At 35.7% G+C, this 18,193-nt stretch overlaps 1 protein-coding gene across 8 annotated transcripts in view; it reads right to left on the reverse strand.

The window, feature by feature from the left end:
- WDR33 (WD repeat domain 33) overlaps positions 1 to 18,193 on the reverse strand; it is a 124,494-nt gene that overhangs the window by 30,230 nt on the left and 76,071 nt on the right. The window contains exons 8-9 of one of the 8 annotated variants that reach the window (XM_047722728.1): positions 9,265 to 9,372; positions 5,215 to 5,933 (exon numbers count right to left, since the gene is read on the reverse strand). The exons of 3 other annotated variants lie outside the window; for them this stretch is intronic. In XM_047722728.1, coding sequence (XP_047578684.1) covers positions 9,296 to 9,372 — 77 coding nt within the window. In that variant the 3' untranslated portion in view covers positions 5,215 to 5,933; positions 9,265 to 9,295. Of the gene's footprint in view, positions 1 to 5,214; positions 6,076 to 9,264; positions 9,373 to 10,748; positions 18,092 to 18,193 lie in introns of those variants that run through there. 4 more of the 8 variants (XM_047722726.1, XM_047722732.1, XM_047722730.1 and 1 more) reach the window with 4 other exon arrangements.

The following is an 18,193-nucleotide window of genomic DNA, read 5'->3' on the forward strand; positions in this document are numbered from 1 at the left end:
AAGTGGCAAATGAAAACTATATTGAAATACCAGAAACAGAGGTGAAGCTTTCACATTTTCTCTAATGTTATATTGTATTTATCATCACAAATAACACAGGTTAGATTTATGTGTGTGTATAAACTCTGATGTTTTTAAAATGAGAAAAAAAATAAGAAATTAAATTGAGAAATAAATTGAGGAAAAAAGGAACTTTGCTAGGTAATATTTCCTCTATCAAAGTAGCAAAAATTAAATTTGGTGATACAGTGATAATAAGAGAGGAACAGACAATGTCATCCACAACTGGTTGGAAAGTAAATTAGTACAATTTTGGAGGGAGGCCATCTGGCCATATCTATCAAAATGTTACAACTCTTAATTCTGCTAGAAATTTACCCTATGTCTGTAGCTGTAAAATCACACCAAAATTTTACAAAGATAGTTTGTTTCACCTTGCTTGAATTCGAAGACTGGAAACACCTAAAAATCAATGAGGGGTTTTTGATTTTTTTAAAAGATTTTTATTTATTTATTTGTCAGAGAGAAATCACAAGTAGGCAGAGAGGCAGGCAGAGAGAGAGGAGGAAGCAGGCTCCCTGCTGAGCAGAAAGCCCGATGTGGGGCTTGAACCCAGGACCTGGGATCATGACCTGAGCCAATGAGGGGTTATTTAAGAATATTAAGGTAAATCCATATAACTGAATACTATATAGCTGTTAAAACTGAGGCAGGAAGAGGGAACTTTTGGGGGGTGATGGAAATGTTCTATATCCTGATTATGGTGGTGGTTACAAAAATGAAGCAGAAAAAACTTTTTGAAGGGACTGAAATATTACATACCTTTATTACAGTATATGTATTTGTCAAAGCTCATTGAACTGTATAACTAAGAAAAGGCTGAATGTTACCACATGTAACTTATACCTCAATAAGCCTTTTAAAAAGTACAAACAGGGGCGCCTGGGTAGCTCAGTGGGTTAAAGCCTCTGCCTTTGGCTCTGGTCATGACCTCAGGGTCCTGGGATTGAGCCCCGCATCAGGCTCTCTGCTCAGTGGCGAGCCTGCTTCCCCCTCTCTCTGCCTGCCTCTCTGCCTACTTGTGATCTCTATCTGATGAATAAATAAAATCTTTAAAATAAAATAAAAGTACAAACAGAAAAGCAAGATGTAATTTAATCCAATTTGTAAAAAAGAAAAGTTAAGCTGGTAATAGTTTTTAGGGAGAAGAAATGCTATGAGAATAAGAAAGCATTTACTCTTGGACTGCGTAAAGTTTTTAACACGTTCTTTTATTACTTTAATTAATGGCAACTGCCTTTGGTTTCTCTCATTTCAAACCTCAAGAATGACTGATACTAATTAGTGTCCTTGTTTGCCAATACAGAACCAGTACTTGTGGTCCCAGAAAGATGTGCTTCAAAGCCTCAGTGGGGATGTACTTTTTCAGACAGTTCTCAGACTCAGTATCACTAAATGAAGTTTCAAGAATATTATGGGTTTTGTGAGCTGAGTGCCATATATAAAAACTTAATTTTACACAAATTATTCTCTCACAGAATAATTGTTTGGAGACCCAAACACATAGCTTATCAATTTAACCATTAACCCAAAAGAATGTCTCTATACTAATTTTTACCATTTCAAAGGTCCAGAAGTTCAGAATAGAACCATTCAAAATTCTTTGTGACCCCCAAACATGGAAATTTCAAGAATGTAATTAGTGTTTGCAATACTGAAGCAATTAACACAGACTTACTACAAAATTCATTCAAGTAAATTTTTGGCCCAGTGACCTAGATATTTTAGTACTAACAACATCTTGCTGATAGCTCAAGATTTTAAGACTAAAAACTGCTTGTCAGTGGAAGACCCAACATTTTGTAAAGTGGCCCTTAATTAAAACATTTCAGAATCAAGCCCATAAGACAATATAAAGATAAAATTCTCAACATCCAACCCTCTCCAGATACTACAAAGCCTAACACAGGATAAGGTGTAGCCTTGCCGGGAACTGACAGGAGTCTACAGGGAGACTGTGGCAAACACATAAACTCTTGATAGGATAACAGCTTTAAAAAGCTAGCAATACAGGCGCATTGCTACTACCAAGACTCCAGGATCCCTGGGAAAGGTCATAGTACCTATCCCTACTTGACTGCATAAATTAGAAAAGGAGGATATGCCAGAACAAAAATTTAAATATTGAAAGTTGGAGGTTCAACTGCCAATTTCTAAAATTAAGAGATTCCAAGTGCAAATCGTTACATAAAGATCAAGAGTGTCATAATAAATCTGTGTGGAATTCCCTTTAAATATTTACAAATACTTAAGAATCTCACCTGCACTGTTGAATACAGTAACTTATCAGCCACGTGGCTACCTAAATTTGTCTTAATCCAAGTTAAAATTTAGGTTCCTCACTCACTCTCTATAGCATTATTTCAAGTGCTCTAAGGCCACATGTTGACACTGCCTAGTATACTGGATAACACAGATCTAGAATAGTTCCATCATCAGAAAAAGTCCTACTGGACAACAGTGATTTAAACTAAAATTAGCCATTCTAAAGGAAGTTTCTACTTACACTCTCGTGATTGTATTATTTTTATTCTGCTACATAATGAACAACCACAAAAATGTATCTTCAATTGCTACTAGAACTAGGGAAGACCTGCAAAGGTATCCAGGTATCCAGCCCTGAAATTGTTATCTAAGAGAAAACTGAGGCCTAAAAGGGCTAAGCCAATGCCCAGAGGTGCCCCGAATTTTCTTCCTATCATCCCTTCACCTCACTAAATATAACATCCAAATTAAGTGGCAAAATACAGTTGACCCTTGAACAGGGGTTGGAACAGTGCAGGGTCACTTACATGCAAATATTTTTTGATATACCATATAGTACTATAAATGGTTTTCTATTTCTTATTTTCTTGCTAACATTTTTTTCTGTAGCTTTATTGTAAAAACAGCATATAATACATACACAAAATATGTGTTAATCAACTATTTATATTATCAGTAAGGCTTTCTGGTCAACAGTAGGTTATCAGTAGTTAAGTTTTTAGGGAATCAAAAATTATACGAGGATTTTAGACTGCAGTGGAGGGATCAGCACTCCTAAATCCCTGTTGTGAAAGGGTTAACTGTAGTTCCTTTTGTTTCATTTATTAATCAAATGTAACTGAGGAGGTTGTAGTAGACAAACTTCTATACACCTTTCCAAGTCTCAGAACTACATAAGAAAAGAATTTAGGGGTAAAATTTAAAAATAAATACATAAATAAGAGTTACTTCTTTTAGACTCTTAATCACAAAACAAACTGACGGTTGTGGGGGCGGGGGGCGGATAGGGAGAGGGTGGTTGGGTTATGGACATTGAGGAAGGTATGTGCTATGGTGAGTGCTGTGAAGTGTGTAAACCTGGCGATTCAAAGACCTGTACCCCTGGGGCTAATAATACATTATATGTTAATTAAAAATAATAATAAAAATAAATAAATATAAATAAATAAAGCTGAATGGTATTGACCAAAAAAAAAAAAAATTACTTCTTTTACCTTTCTAAGAAGTAATCAGACTGATTCTGAAGAGCGGGGTCTTGTTAAAAATAAAGGAATGTGAGGAGAAAAAAAGAAGAAAGGAATGTGGCAACCATGCCCCAACCCCACCCAAAGAAATTATAAATTAATCTCACCATATGGGGTTACTTTTAGGTATTAAGCTTTGGAGAGAGTGAATTTTGCATATTTCTTAGCTAGCTAACACTCTCTTTGGTCCTAGCTAAATGAATAGTAACAGAACTGGCATCTCTCGGAGGCTGGTGGCATTGGTTTGTGGACTGTATCTGACTGTCTGAGGGTTAACTTACTACTTCAGAATAATCAACTGCAAAAAAACCCAATTAATTGTACATTAGAATTTATACCAAATGGGAAGAAAATGATTTTACTTATTCCACTTGATCATTCCTTCACATGTTCATTTATGTGCTCTTTCACTGGCTCATTAATTCAAAATAAGTGTACATAACAGCAACCTTCATTGGGCTCCTATTTTGGATGCTTGATCTCTAAAATATGTGATCACCAAACAAAATGAAGACTGAACACTGGGGAAATATTTGTAGAATCATATAGTCCAGGTACAATAACTTTTAAGAAAGTTAATACCTGGAATAAAAATTTTCAGAATAAAGACTGAATTAAGCTAACAAAACAACTAGTGCAGGGGGCGCCTGGGTGGCTCGGTGGATTGAGCCGCTGTCTTCGGCTCGGGTCATGATCTCAGTGTCCTGGGATGGGGCCCCACATCGGGCTCTCTGCTCAGAGGGGAGCCTGCTTCCCCTTCTCTCTCTGCCTGACTCTCTGCCTACTTGTGATCTCTCTGTCAGATGAGTAAATACAATCTTAAAAAAAAACAAAACAAAACAAAACAAAAAAACAGAAAAATCTCTTCTAAAAAATGTTACACTGGGCGCCTGGATGGCTCAGTCAAGTAAAGGGGTCTGCCTTCAGCTCAGGTCATGATCCCAGGGTCCTGGGATGGAGCCCTGCATCAGGCTCCTGGCTCAGCAGAGAGTCTGTTTCTCCCTCATCCTCTGCTCCTCCATTCACTGGTGCTCACTCACTCTCAAATAAAGTATTTTTTTAAAAAATAAAAAAAATTTTACACAACTATGCCTAAAATAGCAAGGTACACAATGCAAAACAATTTTTCCTAACTAATGAAAACAAAACCTGCTTGATACGTACGTACGTACGTGTGTGTGTGTGTGTGTGTGTGTGTGTGTGTTTTAAGGGAGATCCTAGAAATAAAGTGCAGAGACTCCTTAATAAACCCTAAAATTCTAACAGGGCCGATGTTTTAGTCTTTAGATATTTGGTGAACAGTTCCAGATGTGTTTTTGTAGAAAGTGGAGGCTTCCTGTTTATCATTTCCTATCTCAGAACCATAAGGTGCAGTGAGAGTTACAAGCCAGCAAGGGAAAGAGGTCTGTTTTTGGACTCTTCCTTCAGAGGAAGACGTTCCCTGGTTTCTGCGATATTGTATGTAAAAACTGTGTCCCTCTGTGTATTTTTCAAGAACCTCATCTCTCCTCCACATTCTCACGAGATCCTAAGGGACCTATCATCCCACAGAGGTAAAACGTCCTGCCTTAAGACAATGCATATGACCCCGAGGCTCGGTGAACAGTCTGAAAACCAATATATAGTTTTATTTGAAGGTCAAAAATGGTGTCCATTTTCCCATTTTATTTTTCCTGGATCAGACCAGTATACGAACAAACCTTAAGAAAAATTTCTTTTATACATAACTTACAAAAAGCACCAAGATTTTCTAATACAGGAAGAAAAAAGCAAACAAAGATTTCAAGTACCATCTTGTACATTAACAGTTGAAGAACTGTTATTCAAGAAAATGTGTCAAACATTAACAACAAATTCGGTCTACTTCCAGCCACAGAAACATAAAATGTAACAGATCAGTTTAAGGCAAAGGATATTTGTTGCCATGGTCCACAGCCAGACATTTCAGTATTCAATAGATTAGCCCACTCAAGAATTTAAAAAAATGAAACAGCATAATTAACTTGTACCCTGGCCAACGAATATGCAATTTATTATCATTTTACCTCCCTTTTTTGCAAAGTGGTTTTAAGCTTAATCCAACAGTCATTATCAACTGAAAGTGATATTATTAGTATTTGTCATCCAAATCTAGAAAGTGACATTAGTAAAAATCTATAAAATTAAATGGAAAGTCAATCATGGAACAGTATACCTCTAGGCAGTGTTTTTTAGGAAACATGTTCAAAGCCACAACAGAGCACGAAATCTTGGGTGAAGGGGTTCTGTGGTCAAAGAGTTGTGCTGTGCTGAATTTTAAAAATTAACAGGTTTTTTTTTTTCCATGTCTGAGAGCCTTCAGTGCTTTCAATATAGATTACAAATCTGCAGGTGAGAATGTAACTATGAGTCTTTTTTCCTCAAAGCACTTCCAAATCCCTCAGAAGATGAATCTTGGAAATTTTTAAATGCTAGCTTATTTTGTTGCCTGGCAATGAAGAGCTTAAATCCAGGAGAGTGGACACCTCTGGGTAAAAAGAGGAAAGGCACTAGGGAGAGGTGCATAAAGGGACTTTTAACCATATCTGTAATGGGTTCTTCTTTTTAAAAATTTTCAGAAATAAGCATGGCAAAATGTAAGGATTTGACACAGTTGAGTGGTAACACAAAAGTGTTTATCAGGTTATAAAAAAAATGTGAAATGTATGCTGTCAGAAGAGTATCCAGTATACAAACATAAAAACTCGAATGAAACAAGGATGTAGAAACATAATAAATTTGCCAGATTCCTACTTAAGTCACACAAGTAATTTGCATATGCAAGTAAATGGTTTCTATTTAACTGTACTATGTATTTACACAGAAGACTGACAAAGGCTGAACCAAAAGAAACTGTCAAGTAGGTTAAAAACTGAAATTAAGGAGTGCCAGAATCGCTTAAGCAACTAACTCTTGGTTTTGGCTTGGGTCATGACCTCAGGGTCCTGGGATGAGCCTGAGTTGTTTTGGGATTCTGTCTCCTCTCTCCCTCTGCCCCTCCCCTCCCCCTGCTCTGTCTCTCTCTCCAAAAGAAATAAATCTTAAAAAAAAAAAAAAAAAAAAAATGGAAGTAAGCATACATCTCATAAGATTAATGCCATGTAACTACTTCTGGCATCAAAGTGAAAATTTTTAATGAATATATGACATGTAAATAATTCCTGAGTCCAATAAAAACATGTGCAGCCGTTAAGTTTTGCTGAAACTTACATTTCGGACTGCTACTAAACTTATACAATAATGTGGGGGGGAGGACATAACAAAGAAAAGCACAATTTCCATTTGAGTCAATTTTTAAAATTGTATTTAGAAAAATCTTAAAAACTATGAAAGGGAGAAAAATAATCAGATGACTGATACAACAGGAAAATCTCCATTTGTTTCTCAACCCATTGCCTGAGAGTATATAGAATGAATGCTGACCCTCTATATTCTTCTGTTGTAATAATCAGAAAGAAGTAACTCTGCAGCATGTTTCCTGCCCAACAGCAAATTACCCTTTGTGGCCCTTTTTTTTAAGATTTCATTAAAAGGATTTTTTTAAAAAGCTAGTTTGGAGAATATTCATCAAAGACGTTTAAAGGGAAGGATGTTTAAAGGCCCTCCCTCTCCAGAAAAAAAAAAAAATAATAAAAAAAATAAAGGGAAGGAATGCAACAACTAAATGTTCTTTCAACCTTCATTGTTATTGTACTGTCCCAAATATTAACAACCAGGTATCACAGAGCACATCAGCCATTAGTCTGAAGTTAGAAATACATGGTATCCCACACACAAGGTAGAAACCAGCTACAAAGTCCTTTATAAGAAAGTGTGCACAGGGTGGGAGTGGGAGAGTGTGTGTGTGTGTGTGTGTGTGTGTGTGTGTGTGTGTGTAATCAGATGCCAAGGTTTTCTAGCAAACATTTCTGCACACATTCGTAATTCAATAGTAATATATAGATGGTATAACAGTCTTAAAGAGTCAAGAAAAGAAGCATATAATCATCACTTGAAAAACTAGAAAGTGTAAAAACAAAACAAAACAAAACAAAAAACTTTAAAAGAATGATGGGAAGGTTTGGCAATACCAAGACTACCAAAAAGAGCAATACCTATGCTACATTAACAATAGAGTCATCAGTGCCAGCAGATTCCTTGGCCAAGAATGAAAAGAAGCCATGACTGAAAGAAAGCCTTAATAAAGAAGAAAAAGCAGGATCAAAAAGGAAAACAAGAAATTTTAAATGGTACTTAAGGGCATTTCTAGGGAAAGCCTTCCTTCTGAAAAAAAATATATTAAAACAGTAAACTGGTTAATCACCCTCAGTTGGCCAGAATAAGGACACTGTGTTTTAAAATCGGAGGTTTAGGGGCGCCTGGGTGGCTCAGTGGGTTAGGCCGCTGCCTTCGGCTCAGGTCATGATCTCAGGGTCCTGGGATCGAGTCCCGCATCGGGTTCTCTGCTCGGCGGAGATCCTGCTTCCCTCTCTCTCTCTCTCTCTGCCTGCCTCTCCATCTACTTGTGATCTCTCTCTGTCAAATAAATAAATAAAAAATCTTTAAAAAAAAAAAAAAAAAAAAAAAAAAAAAAAATAAAATCGGAGGTTTAGATACATGAAAGCAACACACAATCCTGGCCAAACTAGAGGTAATTAATTAGCCCCCATGGTAATCATAGCCATGCACAACTAAACTTTGAATCTCTGAGTTTTGCCAGAATGTACTTGGGTGTATTTGCATTTTGGGGAAATGTGGCTCCCTATATAATCTTATTCATCTACTACTAAGGAAGGTAACAGTGGCAAAGTTAAAGAAATTTGCCTGTATCAGAATAAGGTTACATGAACCCCTAAATAACTGCTAGAGGCAGGGTCTATCGCATGATTCCCAGAAGACTGTAATTTCAAGCTATTATTAAGAACTTTTTCTATACGTAAGTAATCTGAGATGGCATTACACTCTAATTGGATCTTGACAATTTTTTCCCTTTATGTTTCAAAGCAGAAATAAAGTTAACTGGGAGCTGGTTATATTACTTAGCTTCCATCATAGCAAAAACAATAAATAAATAGCCATTAGTTCACAATTATATAAATAACTGAATAAAAGCAAGTAAGAAGGAGGAAAAGAGTTGAGCCTCTTGTGCATGAAAATTCCAAATAACTTACATAGTTACTCCACCCTCAAGAATGTGGAACAGAACACCCCTTAAGTGTGGGTTCTGCTTCATGACTTCCTTCCAAAGAGTACAGTATGAAAAAAGGGGAAAGAGTAGCCTTACACTGGAGAACTCCAACACGGCCTCAACCTGGTGACCAAGGTCATCAGATCATGTTGATAATGTATATCCTTGCTGTGATGTGATGAAATGACACTTTACTCTGTGATCTTCTTCCTCAAATCCCATAAAACCAAAACCAATCATGAGAAACACATCAGATAAATCCCAATTGCATGACATTCTACAAACTACCATAAAATTTCTCATCAAAACACTGGCTCCAAGAAGACTGAAAAAAGATCCTGACAGGCTAAAGTGGGGGAAAACTGAATTCACTACCCAGCCAATGCCTCATTATAAACAAAAGCATGAAATGAAGATAAACAATATTTTAATTTCTCCATAGATCTCAGAAAGAAAAAAAAGAACTCTTTACCATTCTACAAATATGGAAACCAAGTAATAAATACTTACTAGGAAATGTGAAAATCCAGGCCACCTTAAGTTAAACTTGACATATTATAAGGAATACCAGCATTTCCTTGTGGAGGTGATTAAAATCTGCCATCTTCTTGTATTTTATTGAATGAATGAATGAATAATGAAAAGCCAAAAGAACAAAAAATACATCTATGCACACTATATTAAAAACCCAAACTATATTCTTAGGGAAAATAGATCAATGTTTAATTCTGCCCTCCTCTCTGAGCACCATCAAGACTGATTCACAAATATTCTCATTTCTACATAAAATCTACTATACTGTACCTTCCCTCTCATAGGAAGAAAAAAACAAGAGATGAAATTAGCTTTGTCCAATAGGAGCACAGGTACAGTATTATTTGAAATCAAAGAAAGGATATGTTCAATATACTTTAATTCATACTGGTATGTTGTTTAGTGCTCATGTGCTATACAACGCTTGATAGTAAAAAATTTGGACTAAACCTGACCTATTTAAACATTGGATGTTATTTAACCAGTTATGGGCTTCTGTAATTTATTTAACCCTTGCTAAGTCTTAATATTTTCAAGTGTAAACTGTAGGTTACTCAACTAACAGGTTGTTTCAGAAATTAAATGAGATATATAAATAATTCAGTGTCATGCCTGGCACCCACTTTGAATAGACAATAAATAAAAGCTCTTATTTTGATCCAATCTCTGCCTTCAAAAATTTCACCATGGGGACAGATATTTCCATAGTTAGTTATCCAGCAAGAGCTGTTCCTACGATGACAGAGGATAGGAAAGCAGAAAATGGCTCGATTTAAAAATACTCCCACAAAGTAAGACTTCTTAATACTTTGCTAAATTTCAGTTTTCAAATGACCTCTGAGAAAAGAACACTGAGCTCTAACTACCAACATCCAACCCATCCAAGATTAGCCTGGATCTAATGCCGTTTCTCTCTCAGAACTGGAAAGTCTAAAATGGGAGTCACCATTGCCTTTATTACTCTATGTTTTAAGTAACTAAGAAAGATGGGTAATATTTTCAGGTAACTATTGGTTCCACTAGACTAAAATGCAGTCTCCAAAACAGACTTATTTTTATATTTATGGAGTAAATGTTCAATGATTCTCTCTATATTTTTTTCTATTTTTAAAGAATATTAACTCATTTCTAGGGAGAAAGAAACCTACAGGAAAGATACGAGGTTTAACTCAAGTGTCTTTCAGTGACTTTAATTAATTACTTACCTCTAAATCACCCATTGCCATGAATTCTTTCAAGCTTCAAATACATGATTAAAAACTTAAATACAGGGGTACCTGGGTGGCTCAGTTGATTAAGCAACTGCCTTTGGCTCAGGTCATGATCCTGGAGCCCCAGGATCAAGTCCCACATCTGGCTCCCTGATCAGCGGGGAGTCTGCTTCTCACTCTGACTTCTCCCCTCTCATGCTCTCTCTCTCTCTAATAAATAAATAAATAAATAAAATCTAAAAAAAAAAAAAAAAGGTAAATATGTATCATTTCTTAAGAAATGGAAAAGTGATACAAGTAGGAATACCAGGAGGAAAGTAACAATTGTTTCAAGGTCACTAATGTGAAAAAGAAATTATGTCTTGAAATAAATCATGATTTTAGTACTAAATGAAATGATGTATGCAAGGCCCTTCCTAAGTTACTTTCAAAGGTTTACAGTGGATGTACTTATTTCCAAGACTGATACTGACCACTCATTTTACTAAATTTCAAAAACATTTAACCCAAATGTAAGCATTTTCCAAAAAGAAATGGGCTTAGTACTGAGGAATAAACCAGAATGGAAAAAAATAAAATCCAAAACACATAGAAGACTGTTAGAGGCCTTAAAAAGACAGGAGCGCTTGGTTAGCTCAATCAGAAAAGCATGTGACTCTTGATCTCAGAGTGATGAATTTAAACCCCAAAAGGGATAAACTTGGGGGGAGGGGAGGAGGCTCTAAGCTCCATGACAGCTCAGTGACAAAGGCTGTGATGTTGTAATGAGGATAATTACAGAACCCTCCATAAAGCCACTTGTCCAGGCCCCTGCTGACTTCTCATTTATATAAAACAGCTACCCTCAGCTAAAGCCAGACAAGTGCCTTCTAAACAAAGCAAAAGTAAGTCTTGGAAGAAACCCAAGAACAGGATTTAAGACTGGAGAAGAAAGCAGCATAAAGCTTGTGCCAATGCTAAGACCTGAAGGAAGAACAGAAGGAAAGAGCAATAGAGAAGAGACAGTAGTAGAGAGAAAGATGAGGGAGAAGGGAGAAAGCCATCCCATCTGAGAGTGACGTAAACCAAGTATTCCACCTCACAATACAATCCACTTAACTGTGGCTTGTGGCAGTTACCACATATTCCTCCCACCCAGCTCACTAAAACACACACATACACACAGAGTGCATGGTGAGGGCTACTATCCAGGGGGAAAAGCCTTTTGGGTAAATGGCCTTACTCAACTGTAAAAGAAATGAAAGAGCTACTTATCTACCAATACAAAGCTTCATTCAAATTTAACCAACCAGGGATCACTAGACATTTGAAAAAAGTCAAACAGGAAGAAAGAGAAAGACCAGGAAAAAGATTAAGGGAAAACAAATCAGAACAAGACCAAACCAAACTACTCAAATACCTCAATTCTTATGCTAAAAGTTTGAAGGGGTATATTCATTTAAAACAAACAACAAAACAAGTCACTATGAAAAATGAAAATACCAGAGAACCACTAGATCTTGGAAATTAAACACACAGTGGCTAAAATAAAAATTTCATCAGAAGGGCTAGATAACAGGGTAGGTGTGACTGAAGATAGTATTCTGAAAAATCAAAGAAAAAAGAAAAACCCTTTGAATGAAATAAAGATTTGGAATTGTAGATTAAAGCGAGCCGAAAAAGATGTTTAAAATACTTACACCTCAGTGTGGGTGACAGCAAAACAGAAGTTCGTAGAGAGAGAGATCATTTCAAAAACATTCAGAGAGGAAAGCCAGATTATATATACAAAATAATGAGGATCAGAACAGCATCTGATATTGATAGATAATGGAGGCCTTCACAATTCTGAGGTAAAGGATTTAGAGCCAAGAATTCACAACCCAAACAAACTAACAGTCAAGCACAATCGCAAATTATACATCTCGCCACACATAAGAATTTTGAAATTTACTTCCAAGCACTGTTTCTTTAAAGGAAATATTTTTATGTCCAGTATGACTGCAGTCACTGGCACAGAAGACAGTTCAAAGCAGAGCAAAAAGTCAGAGAACCAGCTACAGAATGTCTTCAAAAATTTAAAAAAATCCATGTAATATAATTGCAAAATTAAAGTCTTTTTAAAAGCTATGATAAGAGTTTTTATGACATTACAAAAAAAGAGGAAGTAATTAGAAATTGCAAGGAAAATTAAAGCAAAACTAAAATTCCTGACAATGTCTAAAAGTAAAGGGAGAGGAGAAAGAATTAGAGAGACACTGAGGGGCATGGACTTCTTCATTACCATAATGGTAGTAAGTCAAGGGAAGTTGCCTCAGGTTGGTGGCCCAAAAAACTAACAAAGAACATTAAAAGCTATAGGAAACAATCAAAACCACCACAATTCATAATAAGAAAACCCAGGAGGCAGAAGGCACAGTTGGTGGTGTAAGTACACAAAACTCCTCATCCTTCATGAAAAGAAGTAAAGAGACACCAAGTCATACAGATATGCCATGAAATATATTATTTTAAATTCTGATGGTAACCGCAGGAACAAGTTAGTTTAAAAACTTATCTCTGGCAAGTGGTCAAGGATTGGCAGATTTTACATTTCAAATTCTATCCTGTTATGATGTTGGAGAAACACTTTACCATGTGAGCAGATTATAATTTTTAAAAATAAGATTACATTCTTAAGTGGTGGAAAAATCCTATATTATCTTTAGTTTTTGGCTAGACCACAACAACATCCTTAAGCTTTATCATTAATGACTCCAGAACCATAAGGACAACTAAAAAGTATCTCCCAAAAGTTTAAAGGTTCATACTCTTTGATCCAACAGGTTCACAGCTATCTATCCTACAGAAAAATTTACATGAGTGGTAGCAAATACAAAGGTATAGAAAGCTTAGTATACAACTCTTAGTAAAAACCTTGGAAATCCTAAACGTCTGTCAATGAGAATGGTTAAGTAAGTTATGGCAGATACATGCTATGGAATGTTATAATTACCCAAACAAGTCCAGGGTAGTAATGATACAAAAAGATGGCCATGATATATTGTATTATAAGAAAAGCAAAACAGCAAAGAATATATGTATGTGGTATAATCCCATTTCATGTATTTTTTTTTTTTTTTAAGTATCTTCTTGTATAGGTTTAAAAACTGTGGAAACAAACACACCGTTAATAGAATAGTGATGAACTCTGGATGTGAGATTGGAAAAGGGTAGAGAGACACTGACTTTTTATTTCTATTTGTGTGAACTTTTTATGAATGTTTACTAATTACCTTTATAAAGGAAGAAAATTCTCAAGATAACTTCCACATTAATCTCACCCAGTTCTTTCCTTACCTTTCCACCCCTCCGTTCCCCCAACACTGTTGTACCACAGATCTCAGCCTTCCATACGGCACATGGTGGGAAAGTGTGAATCCAGACCTTACAGTACTCTCCGAATCTTACTTCCATGTGATACACAGAATATACTCCTTGCCATGCATGAGTGATGGGAAAAAAATGCATCTTAATGCTGCATTTAGTCTTCAGCTTGGTTGGTTACAGAATGACATTGCTAATAAAGCCAAGGTTGCAAGTAATATCCCCACATAGATCAATTAACTGTTTGTTATGTGGTCAGTCTGCTTTTGTTTTTATCATTTGTCATATTCCTGGGGACAGGACAAGATGTGGGAAGAACAAAGTAAATCCATTTTAACTAATGGGAACACACTGATAGTGGGCTTCAGTCTAATGGTTGTATTCTGAAGAACACATGTGCGCAGATGTATGACCACAGTTTACACATTTCTTTGCCAGTTGACTGCCCATAGTCACTGAATTGTGTCATCAATGTTTCCCAGAGAGAGAAAGCTGGTTAGCCAAGTATCTGCAGCAACACTGCCTGTCTACGCTCTGTGGGAGTAGTGTGATGTTGGGGTGTGTGGGACCACGACGTTCTCAGTTTCTGTTAATTCCCATCTTCAGCCATCACACTGAATAAAAATTCAGTCACGTGACAAGGTAAAGGCTTCGCAAACTTAACTGTGCTTGAAGAGTTTTTCTTTCACTACTTATTTTTAGAGAAGACAACAATAAAAGGAAAAATATCAAAGACTAAACAAGAGAATAAATGAGGACTTACAATGTGACCACAGTGCCAGTTATATAAATATCTCTAACAATAAAATAGTAGATTCTGATCTAAATTTAAAAGGTCTATTAAAAATTCCCAAATAAACAACTCACACCACAAAGATGTATCATTTTTTTTTGGCCTTTATATTTTTTCAGGATACTGTAAACCTAGTAAAAAGCAGCAATGAAAGGAAGATTCTGCTATAGATCTGAAGAATAATGCAGTATATCTTATGCTCACTGAGTATCAACTGACCTAACTAGAACTCAAAAAAAAAGCTAGTGGTTCTCAGGAAGACGCAAATTGTTAGCTATTCAAAAAGCAAACAAGCAAGCAATAAACAAAGGAAAAGAACAGAATTTGGGGGACAATGCAAGAGGAATGGTGGGAGTGAAGTGTTGCCTTCAGGGAATACGGTGGCTCTGATTTGACAGTGGAAGCAAAGTATGCGGACTTGTACAAATAAAGCTTTAAAAAAAAGTCATAGTTATATTTCAATGTTATTTATTTAAATGTGGCTTACAATACAATTTATTTTATCAGTGACACTTCTAATCCTAAGAACTCTTACTGAAAATAGAATGATTGTGTATAATATCCCATCCCAACACTTGATCTAGTCATCTCCTCTTAAACCCTTTATAATAACTTTCCTAATCAGTTCCAAACTCCTTTTAAGTCAAATTCACTTCAATACGTCACTTTCTTTACACCAGCTTTCGTTGCACATATGCAACTTAAGCAACACACATTTACTTCATGCCTGCCACGTGAGCAGTGGCATCTTCTGTGTACTTCTTCTGGGACCCTCACAACAACCCTGTGAGGTAGGTATCATTAGCCCCACTTGACAGAGGAAGAAACACAAACTCAGAGACTGACTTGCTCAGTGGCAGAGCTGGGACTCAAAGCCAGAACTGCTGACTCTCAGATAAGTTATGACTGCCCCAAGTAAAAACTACGACTGTACCTAGAATTCTGGAGCAGCTGGAGAAGAGGTTTGATAGTAGTAAGTTTCTGTTTCCTTGTCACTTACCACTGTAAACAGCAATTACAATATATTCTCCTATCATTAAATTTTGAAAGTAACAACATATAAAATAAAATTTACTCATCCCATTTTATAGGGAAAAAAATGACATAATGCAAATAGACTTGTAGTCATCATTAATTATAAAAAGACATAGTAAACTGGTATTAATCTACATCAATCCTCCTGGTAAATGGATAGTTATAAAGAAGATATATATGCAAATCTACTGGTTATTATAAATAATATATATAAATAATTCTATGGGGATCATGAAAATGGGCAGTGCACAGATTTACTTTCAAAACACAAAACCTTATCCAGGAACTTTAACCAAGGGAAGGTACCACAAACCTACATGCCTAAATAATATGAAGACATGTCCTGGCATCTACACTAATTTAGACACTGATAAAAAATGGTTATGTGGTAAGTTCCCTACTAATTTTGAAATCTGTGATAACTCTGGAATCTCTTTTCCTATGCAAAATGTACTGTACTTGGTAAGTAAGATCTAAATGATAGTCCAATATAGTATGTTTAAAACTTAAAATATATACATTCTTCTGAGTGGAATGGTCTTTAGGAGAAAAATCTTATTTTGAAATGTTACCACGCTTAGTTGTGTCCAAATCAACCATACTCAGAATTTGCTACTACTGCTCTACCAAAAGCACCAAGATGTAAAAAGTTTTATAGTCTAAATCCTTTCTTAAAGCATCTCATAAACATTCAAATCTATTATATAGCTATGAAGATTTCCATGACCAAATATGATTGTGTTCTTTATTTCTATAGGAAAATTCCACAGACCAATGGCAAATCTAGTAGTATCACATGGAGAAAACTGGTTTGCCTATAATGTATTTTGTCTAACAGAACTGGACATTTTGCATTCTCTTATATTGTGATCCTACCCAAATGTGCTCTAGAATTTTGATAAGTACTCATAGTTAAGTCTTAACTACAAAAATAACTTTTCTGGCTCTAAAACTTACTCAATTTTTACCAAATAATAAAAAGATTCAGTATTGAGAATACCTTCAACTTACTATTCAAAATGAAGATACAAAAGAAGCCTATCTTACAGTTTACTAGCATCTCAATTTTTTTCTGAATACCTCCACATTTAGAGGTATCTCTGGACTTGTCTGAGCAGATGCTCCATAAATATCTGATTTTTAAGTTACCACTTTTAAAGTTATAAAAACTATAAAACTACCTTATTAATCATAGGAGCAGTCTTCAGTGTACTATTAATACAATAATGCAGTGCTTATTCTAGAATATATATAAAATGAAAAGACTATTAAAACTAATGTTTTTAAAACAAAAATCAGCAATCAATAGTACTGCTTATGAAGACAGGAATGGCTATTTGACACCCTCCACCATATCCATGGCCTGGCACTTAATAAACACTACTGTTTGAATAAATGAATCAATATAAATTTCCACTTAATGATCTTTGATGAACATGACTAAGACAGACAATGGAGCTGTGAAAACACAGGCCATTGTTCACCTTAAGTCAATCTAACAATTCATAAGGAATTTTTACAATTATTATAATCTTTAACTGTAAAGTATTTGACAGAGTTCTTAAGTCTTAAAACCTTTAAAATCTCTTTGGTATTTACTGCCTTGTATTAACATAGACAACATAGAAAATGAATAGTTGACTCTTCCCAGGTGGAAAAAAAAACTCCTGAAGCACTACGAACCAATCCTTGGACACTAAATTTAGTGGGATAAACCCTAGAATCCCCCAGACTAACGCAAAAACTCACACATCTTACTTCTTTTATTGAAAAAGAACATACTCATATTTTACCCATTAACTGCTCTAGCCAGCTGAAAACTGGTATGCATGACATGCTTCCCAATTGCCGTTTTGTAAAAACATAACTACTGGTAACACTGAAGCTTGTTCTAGTGACATGTCCAACGTCGTTGCTACTGAATCCTGAGCTAACACCAACCTCACTCTGCCCCCCATCCAACTGGTTCCTATATAGTGAGAAGCCAGTTTGGATTTAAATGCTTTTAAGAAAGATTAAAAAAATAGTAATAATAATAATAATAATAAAAAGGTAGTCCCTGACCACTGAGAACTAATCTGATACTCACAGTTAAGTCTCAATGTTATTACAGACTGATCTGACATTTATAGCTAACCATTTTGTTCCCCTGATTCCACTAGACAACTCTGAGACCAGGATGAAGTCAAACAAAAACAAGGTCACTGTACAGCCCACAAAATACCAAACATCTCTCTTATACTAAATGAGTGACAGCCCTCACTTCCTTGAACCCTCCCCCAAATTACCCAAAGTCCAAATCCTATAATATAATCTCCATGGTCTGAATTCTTCGCTGCAGAGAGTATAAATCCATCTTGTTCAATTACAAGTGTGCTCCTGGTGGTCTCTGAATGAAGGGTACTGACACTTTTAAATACTAATGGTGGAATGAAAACAGACATTTGACATTGGTTACAAAATAACTCTAATATATGTCTTACTAATACACATCTCAAAATTCACAGAGAGGGCAGCTTTG

The sequence above is a fragment of the Lutra lutra genome, chromosome 3 (genome assembly GCF_902655055.1).
Source record: "Lutra lutra chromosome 3, mLutLut1.2, whole genome shotgun sequence".
NCBI classification, from domain to species: Eukaryota; Metazoa; Chordata; class Mammalia; order Carnivora; family Mustelidae; genus Lutra; species Lutra lutra.